General features: G+C 44.3%; 1 protein-coding gene across 1 annotated transcript; it reads left to right on the forward strand.

Moving 5' to 3' along the window:
- Positions 1 to 893: 893 nt before the first annotated feature.
- Positions 894 to 13,257, forward strand: LOC141235455 (uncharacterized). The gene is made up of 7 exons (XM_073668138.1): positions 894 to 979; positions 6,069 to 6,208; positions 6,338 to 6,517; positions 6,592 to 6,715; positions 6,799 to 6,896; positions 7,093 to 7,183; positions 10,282 to 13,257. The coding sequence occupies exons 2-7, from the start codon at positions 6,140 to 6,142 to the stop codon at positions 11,304 to 11,306; spliced, it is 1,587 nt and encodes a 528-aa protein (XP_073524239.1). The 5' UTR covers positions 894 to 979; positions 6,069 to 6,139; the 3' UTR covers positions 11,307 to 13,257.
- The last annotated feature ends 360 nt before the right edge of the window (positions 13,258 to 13,617 follow it).

Consider the following 13,617-nt stretch of genomic DNA (forward strand, 5'->3'; position numbering starts at 1 on the left):
GCTCCGTACACCTCGTACACACGCGGCTCCGCTCCGTACACCTCGTACACACGCGGCTCTGCTCCGTACACCTCGTACACACGCGGCTCTGCTCCGTACACCTCGTACACACGCAGCTCTGCTCCGTACACCTCGTACACACGCGGCTCTGCTCCGTACACCTCGTACACACGCGGCTCTGCTCCGTACACCTCGTACACACGCGGCTCTGCTCCGTACACCTCGTACACACGCGGCTCTGCTCCGTACACCTCGTACACACGCGGCTCCGCTCCGTACACCTCGAACACACACGGCTCTGCTCCGTACACCTCGTACACACGCGGCTCTGCTCCGTACACTTCGTACACACGCGGCTCCGCTCCGTACACCTCGTACACACGCGGCTCTGCTCCGTACACCTCGTACACACGCGGCTCTGCTCCGTACACCTCGTACACACACGGCTCTGCTCCGTACACCTCGTACACACGCAGCTCCGCTCAGTACACCTCGTACACACGCTGCTCCGCCCCGTACACCTCGTACACACGCGGCTCTGCTCCGTGCACCTCGTGCACACGGCTCCGATCCGTACACCTCGTACACACACACAGCTCCGCTCCGTACACCTCGTACACACACGGCTCTGCTCCGTACACCTCGTACACACGGCTCTGCTCCGTACACCTCATACACACACGGCTCCGCTCCGTACACCTCGTACACACACCGCTCTGCTCCGTACACCTCGTACACACGCGGCTCTGCTCCGTACACCTCGTACACACGCGGCTCTGTTACATCCACACTGTAAACCCCTCCTGACCCCACACATAAACTTCAGCTCATCCAGCACCATGACAACCAGCACAGCAGAGTCCTGCATCCACTGAGGCCCCTGATCATGTGACCCCTGACTCCTCCCCTCCTGTGACCTCATCACAGCTCCTGTGCGCACAGAGCAGCCATATATGTGGTGGCGGCTCTGCAGGTGGAGGTATGTGGAGACCCCATTACTGGGCGCAGGGGGCATTAACCCCTTCAGCACCGAGACTCTTTTGGGGTCTTGTGTTGCCCCTTTATAAGAATCATAAGGTTTTTGTTCTGTTTCCTGTAATAGATACATACGACCCAACTATGGAGACAGGAAGGGAGGAAACGTATTGTTCTCATAGTACAGGACCCCTTTACTGCCCCCCACAGTGTAATGCCCCCAGTATGCCCCTTATACAGTATGTATGATGCCCCCACACAGTGTAATGCCCCCATTATGCCCCTTATGCAGGATGTATGATGCCCGCACACAGTATAATGTTCCCATAGTAGCGCCTGAGGTCTTGCAGTTGGAATAATCCCTCTGGAGTTGGTTTTCCCTTTGCCTGCTCCCCTACATGTAGACCCTCGAGCATGTATACATGCATGTAGGGGAGCAGGCCTTACTAGATATCGAGGCTTTGTACAGTAATATACCGCATGAGGATGGTATCAGAGGAGTAAGACATTTCTTGAAATCGAGGTCAATAGAGTGTAGCAGACATAATGACTTCATGGAGGATCTTCTAAAATTCACTCTTACTCATAACTACTTTCTTTTTGACAGGAAGTACTTCCACCAGCTCAGGGGTACTGCGATGGGGAGCCGCTGTGCTCCCTCATATGCTAACTTAACCCTGGACTGGTGGGAGGAATCCTCAATATTCAGGGATGATCATAAGTGATGGCATCCATATTTTGGGGTATGGTACAAATATACTGACTACATTTTTATCACCTGGTCAGGGACGAGTGAACAATCTTTTTAATTTGTCGGGGAACTCAACATCAATAGAGTGGGCCTTAGATTTACATCTGAATTTATTATAATAATAATATTTATTTTTATAGCGACAACATATTCCACAGCACTTTACAATTTTAGAGGGGACTTATACAGACAATACAGACTTTCCAGAATAAGCATAACTCAGAAATTAAAAGGAGTGAGGGTCCTGCTCGCAAGCTTACAGTCTATAATGAAATAGGGAAGACACAAAAGGTAAAAATGTACATATATTGTATAATACAGACTTAATACACTAAATAGGGTAAGTATATAACACCACATGAACTGGTCGCCAGCCAATATGTGTACAGTAGAGACAGAGGCTATTCAGTGCTTGGATGTATGAGCTTGATTTTGAAGAAAATTTTAATATGGGCCAAACTGGGACAGTTAGATAAGTGTGTTGAGGTGATAGGCCAGTCTAAAGAAAAGGGGTTTTAGGGCACGCTCAAAACTGTGAGTATTGAGAATTAATCGAATTGTCTTGGGTAGCGCATTCCAAAGATTAGGTGCAGCATGCGAGAAATCTTGGAGACAGGAATGGGAGATTCGGATTACGGAGGATTTTAGTTTTAAGTCATTAGCAGAATGGAGTGCACGGGTAGGGTGGTAGACTGAGACGAGGGAGGAGATGTAGAGTGGTGCTGAATCGTGGATAGCTTTGTGGGTAAGAGCAATAAGTTTATATTGAACTCTGTATTAGATGAGCAATCAGTGCAATGACTGGCACAGGGTAGAGACATCGTTGTATTGGTAGGTGAGGAATATGACCCTGACAGCTGCGTTCAGGACGGATTGGAGAGGGGAAAGTTTAGAAAGAGGGAGACCGATAAGTAAAGAGGTGCAATAGTCCAGATGAGAATGAGTAAGAGCTACAGTAAGAGTTTTTACAGAGTCAAAGGTAAGAAAATTTCTGATTCTAGAGATGTTTTTGAGGTGTAGAAGACACGAGCGAGCAAGTGATTTGATGTGAGGAGTGAAGGAAAGATCTGAATCAAGTATGACCCCAAGACAGCGGGCATGTTGCTGGCGAGTAATGATGGAGCCACAAACAGAAATGGCAATATCGGGCACAGGTAGGTTAGTGGAGGGAGGAAATACGAGTAGTTCAGTTTTTGACAGATTCAATTTTAGATAGAGGGAGGGCATAGTGTTAGAGACAGCGGAAAGACAATCAATGGTATTTTGTATTAATGCAGGAGTGATGTCCGGAGAAGAGGTGTATAATTGGTTGTCATCAGCATAGAGATGGTACTGAAAACCAAATCTGCTGATTGTTTGTCCAATAGAAGCAGTATATAAGTATAAAAGAAGGGCGTCTAGAACTGATCCTTGAGGAACCCCGACAATAAGGTGGAGGGAAGAAGAGGAGGAGCCAGCAAAAGACACAGTGAAGGAGCGGTCAGAGAGGTAGATCCACAGTGTCGAATGCTGCAGAGAGATCCAGGAGAATCAGCAGGGAGTAGTGACCATTAGATTTGGCTGTTAGTTGATCATTAGAAACTTTAGTGAGTGCAGTTTCAGTAGAATGTTAGTTATCTGAGAGATACCGGATTAGACAGGAGTGGACCAGTCGTTCCAGGAGTTTAGAGATAAAGGGAAAATTGGAAACAGGTCTGTAGTTAGCAGCACAGTTCTGGTCGAGGAATGTTTTTTTAAGTAATGGATGTGTGGAACCCCAGGGGTCTGGTTACCACAGTAATAGCAATATTACGTCTGAGAGCAGGTGGGAGGTCTCCTGGTCAGGTACCCCAAGCATGCCACACCTCCTGCCCAGTCCTGGGAGGGGAAGAACTTCCCCTATAAAAACTGGGGGCTGAGGCAGGGTTAGAGGAGAAGAAGAGGAGTCCCAGACAGAGACACAGTCTGGTCTGGAGTGGAGCAGATACAGGGAGAGCAAGATCAGGAGCTCTGTGGGAGCAGTGATAGAAAGGGTCAGGGACTGGAAGCTGTAGAGCTCATCCTGACTGAAGAGATCTCACCGGACACGGAGTCCGAGGCTGTGGGGACAGATCCATACCCAGCAGCAGAAACCGACCGGCAGGGGATTTCAGGTCCTCTGGCCAAGAAACCCGAAGGCACGGTCACACGCAAGGGACCAGCACCGCCGGCGTGGAGCGGAGGCTACCAGAAGGCCCCGAGTCACCGGCCATACGGGTGAGCACCACACGGTACACTCAGGGACGTGGGCTACTTCTACCCGCTTCTAGCAAGGTAGCCAGGAAGAGTACAATAGTTGGGGAGGCCTACAACTCCGCCTGGCCAGGGGAGATCCTATCTGCTCACGGACTGACCAGGCCCCGATCGCTAGCCAGTACTCCCGGGAGGGTCTACCTTTGCCACCAGTAAAGACCCTGAACTACACCACACCGTCTCTGAGTGGTTCCTGGTGCCTGCGTGCAATTCTGCTATCCCCATCACCCACGTCCGCTGCCCTGAGGCCATACCCCTCCCGTTGGGGGTTATACTATCCACGCTGCACAACCGTACCACCGGCCTCAGCGGTCTGCCCTGCAGCGGCGGTTTCATAACCGCATTCAACGGGTGGCGTAGTCGAACTCTATAACATCTTATTCTAAGTTCTGCCACTTGGTTTGACACCCTGGGCACGGACCGGGTCACCGCCACGAGGACTACTACCCCTATCAGATCCGGCTCCGGGTATTCCCCGCATGCGCAACGCTGCACAACATGGCCCAGGGGGTCCGTCAGATGTATGCTGGCATGTTTAAAAAAGGAGGGAAAAATAATAGATGAGAGGTAGAGGTTTAATATTTTAGTTAGGTGAGTAGTGACAGCTGGAGAAAGGGACTGAAGGAGATGTGAGGGAATAGGGTTACTGGTGCAGGTGGTAGAGCGAGAGGAAGAAAGGAGCCTTTTCACTTCTTCTTCCGTGACTGGTTTGAAGTCAGAAAATGAGCAAGGTGCAGTGTGGAAGGAAGGAGTATGCATAACATTTGGGGATTGAGAGAAAATTTCCTATCGGATATGGTAAATTTTTTCTTTTAAATAATTGGCCAGATCGTCAGTGCTGAGGTTGGTGGTTGGGGCCTGTGCTGCTTAAGGAGGGAGTGACATACAGGTGTTTAGGATTATTGGACCATGAGATGATTAGGTTGTTAAAGTAGGTTTGTTTGGAGAGGTGAAGGGCGGAGTTATAGGTTTTAAGCATAAATTTATAATGGAGGAAATCTTCGGCCAGATTCGATTTTGTCCACAGCCGTTCGGCACACCTGGCGCACCACTGGAGAAAACGTGTTTGCAGCGTGTTCCAGGGTTGTCGCCGTCTGTGCCGAGTTGTTCTCTGTGTAGGAGGTGCGGCTTCATCCAGGGCGCATTGCAATGTTTCGTTATAATGCTTCAGTGCCGAGTCAGGGCATGAGAGGGAGGAGATTGAGGCCAAAGATGATTGCAACGTTTTCATAAATTTCTGGGTGTTAATGCCTTGTATATTTCTATAAGTGTGGAAAGTGGGGGTGTCTTGAGCAGGGTGACAGTTCTTGACAGAGAATGAAAGAAGGTTGTGATCAGAGAGCGGATGGGGAGAGTTAGTAAAGTCATGTATTGAACAGAGCCGGGTGAATATCAGGTCAAAGAGTATTTCCATCTTTATGTGTAAGAGAATTAGTAAGCTGTGAAAGGCCGAAGAAGCAAGTTAGCGATAAAAGATGAGCGGCAGATGGGGAGAGGGAATCACCAATTGGGATGGTAAAGTCTCCCATGATAAGGGTGGGGATGTCATAGGATAGAAAGTTTGGAAGCCAAGTGGCAAAGTGATCCACAAACTGACGGGAGGGGCCCGGAGGGCGATACACAACCGCCACTGGCAGAGAGAAGGGCCGGTAGAGTCTGACTGTGTGGGCCTCAAAAGAAGGGAAGAAAAGTGATGGTACTGGGGATATAACCTGAAAAGTACATTTTGTTTAAAGGAGCAGACCAACACCAATTATTACCAGTTGCTTTTCCTGTATGTACTGATCAAGAAGGATTGTAATGGGACCATAGGGACACTCATCTACCATGAACCTTCAAGCACTAATAAACTATTGAAGTGGGATAACAACCACCCCTATCCCCATAAAAAGAGGAATACCCAAGGGCCAATTTTTACGGGTGAGAAGGTACTGCTCAAATGTCACAGATTTTAATATACAGGCAATAGACCTGAACACCAGATAAAGGGTGCTCGTGGTACATTTTGGATTCCACATCATTGTTTGCAGAAAAATGGTCTTATCCATCAGCTTATCTTTTTCTCATTCAGATCTCTAAAATACCGGATCCTCTCAGTGAAGATCGTCTATATAAGAAAATTTTCCTGATTTATTCAGGAAAATGATGGACAAGATGGTGGAGAGGATATTACACCTCACCCTAGAGATCCTCTTCCGGCTTACTGGAGAGGTGAGAGATTCTGATGACGTCACATTACATCATTCTTATCTATGGGAATAACAGATGGACAGAACTGGAGAGGTGAGGACTCTGGAAACGTCTGTAGTGAGATTTATTACTATGTCTCTCCATAACCAGGATTACACAGTAGTGAAGAAGACCTCTAATGAGCGCTGTCAGGACCCTGTGTCTGAGGGATGGGGAAGACCCCTGAGCCCAATCACGGGGCCTCCACCTCACCCCCTGATACATGAGGACTTCAATGACCAGAAGATCCTAGAACTTACCTACAAGATGATTGAGCTGCTGACTGGAGAGGTGACACTGCTGGGACATTATACAGTAACGCTATGGAGTGATTGGGTGCATGACGGTATCATTGTATGTGTCAGGTTCCTATAAGGTGTCAGGATGTCACCATCTATTTCTCAATGGAGGAGTGGGAGTATTTAGAAGGACACAAAGATCTGTACAGGGACATCATGATGGAGGTTCCCCAGCCCCTCACATCACCAGGTAATAGACAGGACTGAATACACACAGCCTATAATTATCTGTATGTAGAAAATGAATTCAGTCCCTGTATGTGTTTCCTCCAGATCTATCCAGTAAGAGGACAACACCAGAGAGATTTCCCCGTCCTCTTCTTCCACAGGACTGTAAACAAGAACATCCCAATGATCCTCAGGATCATCAGGTAGATGGAGAGAAGGTGTCATGAGATCTCCCCTATGATGTGTAGACGTTTGTGAAGGTCTAGTGCTCAGTCTTGTTTTATCCACCATTGTTATGTTTTATACTTGTGTAATGAGAACGGTGGAGATGGCAGGATTAGAGCCGATCAAACTTGTGACTTCTCCATCTGTCTGTGACTTTTATAATATTTGTTTCAGGGTGAAGATCTGACCCATATTAATACTACAGAGACATATGTGAGGGGTGATGAGTGGTGTAAAGAGGAGATTCCTACATATGACTACCCAGGTGAGTAGTAACCACTAAATGCAGAGAAGTCACAGATTCTTCTCAGTCACCGGCTGTGGCTGCTTTATCAGTGGTGTAGTCCGGCCGTATCACAATCGTGTGATCACCATTTTGCCCCTACACCACAACATTCTCCTCCATCCGAAAATATTTCGATTACTTTGTGTAATTGTGAAAGCCCTTTTCTATAGAACTTACAACCTGGAGGATCCACCTACCCCCTGGGATTAGGAGACGCTGACCGTTACCTGCCCAGGTCTGTAAACTACAAAGCTAAATGACAGCGTACGTAGAATGTGCTGACAAGTGAGAAAATCACTTGAAGAAAAATATAATGATGGGTCTGTAAGAGAAAGCGGAGGGTAATGATTCTGTTGGCTTCCTAGATCCCTGATATCTTATTGGATGAATCTACCTTCTCTCCCTTCTGTGCTGCTGAATGTCCTCATATGGTCCCTACAAGACCAGGTCCAGTCTTTCTGGCCAAACTTCACTTTTATGATCTACAACATTAAATGTGCAGTGAGGGCCAAGTGTGAATTTCTCTACAATAACAGCAGAGTTTCCCTTTATCCTGACTTTTCAATTTCTTTTCAAACCAACTAACTTCAAACAGGATTGTGATAAACTATACAGAAAACATTACACCTGTGCCATGATATATCTCTAAGCTGCGCGGGGCTGATGGCTGTAATATACATTTATTCTCGCCTGCAGGAGATGTGTTGGCTCCAGCCCTGGTTTCATGGATTCACTCCACGTCATAAATTACATTATGTTTTCCATCCTAAGGAATTCAGATTACTGCACAATCTCTCCTGAAATGGGGAGCACTAATACTTTCTCTACTCTTCTGGTCAGGACTCATAGTAGCTCCAATAGTCCACCATAAATGAGTGTGACTCCAGTTTAGTGTTGGATTTCTCCCTTCATACATACGTTCTTGTTGGGGATGTTACATGTTTTTATATTCTTTCTTTTTTTTACAAGTTCATTCTGTATGATAGTTTCATTGTGGTGGGATCGGCCGGCCTCACTTACGTGACTCTAACTCCCTGGTAGTCTTTCAGAAAGGTCTCCATTGCCTCTTCCAAATGCCCGAGATCTAAATTTAAGACACCTCAGCTCTGCACTATTATAAAAAGTTCACTTTAAATGTCTAATTTTTCTTCTTGACGCTCATCTGACAGAAAATATTGTCCCTTACGATAGTTTAGATTCCCAAGAGCCACCGAGCCCCATACTCTAATTACCCCAGAGAGGTTTCACCACTAGTTACTCATTTTTCTCTGATGGAGACTGTTGAGTTTGATCATTTCAGTAGATGTGTTATTGTCTATAGTCACAGTTTTTGACTTCAGTAATCCTCTAATTTAACCCTTTCCTGCAGCCAGTTTTCTGTTTCTAATCAGGGACATTTTTCAAATCTGATGTGTGTCACTTTATGTGGTGATAACTCTGGAATTCTTCACAAAGGATAATAGGAAACAAATGGACCTTACAAATTATTTTCCAACTTCTCTTGAATTTGACAATCCCCTATATACGGTTGTACACTACTGTCTGGGCACATGGCAGGTTAAGAAGGGAAGGAGCGCCATTTAGCTATTAGGAATGCAGATCTTGCTGGAATAGTTCCCAGACACTATGTATTGGGGCACTGTTTATGGTCATTTGGAAGCTCAAAAGATGGCTACCACGAATAGGCTTGTCTTATCTACCCCGTTTACAGATTTCACAAATTACTTTGCTCATCACCGTTTAAACCCTACATGGATCTGGACTTACACAGAGACCCATAAGCTTGCGCCACGGTGTTACCTGCTGTTCTGTGGAGTGAGATGGGAAGAAGAATAGTCAGATAGCCGGGTCAGAACCAGAAGGGCAGAGAAAATAGAAAATCAGAAGACACAAGAGTAGTCAGTAAACGGGCCGAGGTCACAACAGAAACAAATACACAAGCCGGGAGCTGAGCACAGAGGACTGAACCAGAGGAGAACAAGGCTGTATCTGGCTGCTTCCAGCAATATGCTTCCAGCTTTAGTAGGGTGTGGTGCTTTCCAGTTGGCTGAAGCAGGGAGCAGATTACTCCAGCTGGACAGTACACACACCCATACTGCCAGACTGGATGGTACTACAGGTACCAGCAACCCTAATCTTAGTGGCTGGGCAGAGCCTGCGCCTCGCAGAGCTTCTGGTTCTGACGTCTCCTCCATCACCAGCGCCACCTGCAGAATGAATAAGGCTCCTGGTGACAAAAGCAAAATTCACACAAGTCGAAGCAGGAGGAGAAGTAGATGCCCCAGAGGAGATGGGACCCACCATTTGCAGAAGCCCTAATATAACAAAATGGTAGAAAACCAGATCAGTAGAAAGCCCCATAAAGTGACTCCATTTTGGAAATTATAACCCTCAGTGAATTAATCTATAGGAGTAGTGACTATTTTGATTCCACAGGCGCTTTCTGGAAATTAGCACGCAGTGGATGTTGGAGAGTGAAAATTGCAAATATGCCATTTTATTACCCAACACATTGTGCCCAGATTGTGCTCCAGGGGACACACACCATAAATTAAGTGGGTTCTTCTCATTATAGTAATGCCAAATACATGGATGCTAAATGTGATTTAGGCACATAAACTACTGCAAAGCTCATAAGCGAGGGGGAGATCTGACTTTGGGAGATCGGATATTGCTGGATTGGTTTATGGAAGCCATGTTGATTCTCAAGAGCCTTTGAGCCACTAATAATGTGGAAACCTCTGTTATTCCATTGACAGATGATGGACCTGAGTGGGGACTTGTTTTTTGTGAGATAAATAGAAGTTTTTATTGGTATTATTTCACCTACATAACATCATTTGGTGGCTTTTTATTCCATATTTGGGAGGCAGAATGAACAAACAGTTGAACACCACGCTCTACTGGTCCATCCTATGAGGTTTTCTATTAGACTGTGAACTGTCATTGTCCTGGTGAATAAGTGATTTTTTTTATATAACTTGCCTTTTTTATGGACAGTTTAAGTAGAAATGTTCAAAAATATAAAATTCAAGGATTTTTTATTAAAAAATAATAATTGGTTTTATTCTTGGCAGATGTCTGTACCGGGAGATCAGAGGGATTGCTGACATCTTCAATTTTCAAATCAGATAATTTTCAGATCCCACAGGATACAATTAAAATGAATGACATTTCTCCAGATATACCATCATCCCTTCACAGCAAAGATCTGTCATCTGATCCTATGAAACAGGTCCTGTCTTCTGATTCATTACCGACTACTAAGGAAAATCAAAGTCACAAAACAAGCATTAAAAAACGAACTGCTCCTCATGCAAAGAAGCCATTTTCACATTCAGAATATAGAAATAGTTTTCCTCCCAAAAAGTATTTTCTTAAACCTCAAAAAATTCACACAGCGAAGAATAGATTTTCTTGTTCAAAGTGTGGGAGATGTTTTAATCAGAAATCAGATCTTGTTAGGCACCAGAGAACTCACACAGGAGAGAAGCCATTTTCCTGTTCAGAATGTGGGAAACGTTTTACAGAGAAATCATATCTTATCGCACATGAGAGAACTCACACAGGAGAGAAGCCATTTTCCTGTTCAGAATGTGGGAAATGTTTTCCAGTGAAATCAACTCTTAGCAAACATCAGAGAACTCACACAGGAGAGAAGCCATTTTCATGTTCAGAATGTGGGAAATGTTTTACAGAGAAATCAAATCTTATCAGACATCATAGAACTCACACAGGGGAGAAGCCATTTTCATGTTCAGAATGTGGGAAATCTTTTGCAAATAAATCAAATCTTATCAAACATCAGAGAACTGACACAGGGGAGAAGCCTTTTTCATGCTCAGATTGTGGAAAATGTTTTGGACACAAATCATATCTTTATAAACATCAGAGAACTCACACAGGGGAGAAACCTTTTTCATGCTCAGATTGTGGAAAATGTTTTGGACATAAATCATATCTTTATAAACATCAGAGAACTCACACAGGGGAGAAGCCTTTTTCATGTCCAGAATGTGGGAAATGTTTTAACCAGAAAGCGCATCTTGATAACCACCGGAGAACCCACACAGAGGAGAATGCCGCAACTACACCCAACTAGTCTCTGTACAGACTAGAACGGCCCTAGCTGCACAACTAAAAACTCCACCTCACACCCAACTAACTAATAAGCCGTTGAGGAGTTTCTCATACCTCCTGAGGAACCAGAGGGGAGGCGGCAACACACTGTCAACAAGGGGAAAGGAAAGTATGAAGGAAAATATGAAAACTCTGAGTGAGAAACAAAAACACATTCATATAGGGCAAAGAAGGCAAGCTAACCAAAAATAAAAGGAACAAGTATAATCTCCCAGAAACTTAACATTGTTAGAATAAAAAGGTACTGGGAGGGAAAGCAAACTAACCGGGAGGATAGTTTCACCTTTGTGGTGAAACTTATAAAATTCATTCTCGCCAACTGTAAATGTAAAACCCGTCCATTTATAATGACCACGGACAAGATAAAGATTCCCAACTCACATCAGGACCACAAGATCCCAGGTACTTTCAGCTGCATCACATCTAATGTAGTGTACTTAATTATATGTACCAAATGTCCAACTGGGGTCTGTATGTAGGAGAGACAAGGCAAAAACTTAGAACAAGGATGAATTCTCATCGCCACACAATAAAAGAAAAAAAGTATAGATCTACTTGTGGCCAAACCTTTTTACGGCCACAACTGCTTCTCCCTCTCCCATGCAGATAGTTCTGCTTCAAGTCTCTTATCTTATCTATTGCATTATTCCTGTGCCCTGTTGTGTATTAATATGTGACTATTCAGATTTTGTGTTATACTATACAAAACCTACAAAAGACAAAAAATATATCACATACCCTACCATCATTATATATAAATGTAAACCAAAGTTGCATATGAAATATAGGGTACTAAGTGAACTATTTTTGATCAAAAAAAGTATACAAGCCGTCCCACCAGCGACAAGGTGACCCTAATTGGGACGGTCCTACACTGTCTATATTAAAAACCTTACTGTATATCAAAGTTGAAGTGATGCATATAAAAGGGTAGACAAATAGAACCGGCTCCCAATATCAGACCACCTAAGCCCGTGGTAAGCTACATATACACTGACCAGCTCAACAAGGGGGATCCAACATCCCTAATTTGCACAGAATGCAAACAAGACAAAAAAACAAGCAATGTGCACATTTCTTGTTTTTTTGTTTTGTGTTATACCATGTCTGATGAAGAGACCTGAGTAGTCTCGAAAGCTTACTGACTAATGGCTAACTGAAAAGATTGTATCAACCACTGAGGACTTTCAGATTTTTATATTTTTCTCCAAACAGCAATTTTAAGATCTCTCCACAAGTGTTCAATGGGATTTAGATCCGGATTCATTGCTGGTCAGAACTCTCCAGCACTTTGTTTCATCCATTTTCTGGGTGCTTCTTGAAATATGTTTGGGGTCATTGCCATGCTGGAAGACCCATGACCTAGCAAGCAAACCCAGCTTTCTGACACTAGGCACTCTATTGTGCTCCAAAATCCTTTGCTAATCTTCAGATTTCATGATGCCTTGCACACAGTTAAGGTACCTGACCAGAGGCTGCAAAACAACCCCAAAACATTTTTGAAGTTCCACCATATTTGACTGTATGTGTTGTAAATTTATTGGTTATGTTGCGCACCTTGGACAGAAGAACATCCGGATCTCTAAAGATGGACTTATAACCTTGAAATTATTGATATTTTTCAACAATTTTGGTTTTCAAGTCCTCAGACTCATGCAAAGATTGAATCAACTTCTCCCTTTTTTATCTGGTTTTAGTTGTGATTTTCATATTGCCCACACCTGTTACTTGCCACAATTGCGTTTGAACAAGCTTCACTTGCTTGAAACAAAGTTGTTTACCCACAATTTTGGCAAGGTGTCAACAATTTTGTCCGACCTATTTTGTGTGAAATTATGTTCAATTTGCCTTTTTTTCTCTGTTTTCTTGTGTTGTTCCAATACATGCAAAGGAAATAAACGTGTATAACAAAACGTGTAATGGCCATAATTTTCTGGGAGAATTACTTCATTTTCTGGAACAATTTCAAGGGATCCAACACTGACCATGACTTGTTTTTGTTGCCTTTTTAATTTGTTGCAGCATATCATCCTCTTCATGTTCAGCTATATTAGGAGGCTTGTAGCAAAGTCCAATTAGCAGCTTTCCATTATTGCCATTTCCATGTACATTACCCATACAGATTGTACATCAGGGATGTAAAGCTCAAAACATGCAAAGGGCCAAAATGAAAAACTTGGACAAAGTCATGGACCAACCAGTATACAGTATAATGGGCCCCACATAGTCCTCCATACAGAATAATGGGCCCCATATAGTCCTCCATACAGTAT

The sequence above is a fragment of the Phyllobates terribilis genome, unplaced genomic scaffold, assembly GCF_046119375.1.
Source record: "Phyllobates terribilis strain yellow unplaced genomic scaffold, ASM4611937v1 Scaffold_673__1_contigs__length_839561, whole genome shotgun sequence".
In the NCBI taxonomy this organism is placed as follows: Eukaryota; Metazoa; Chordata; class Amphibia; order Anura; family Dendrobatidae; genus Phyllobates; species Phyllobates terribilis.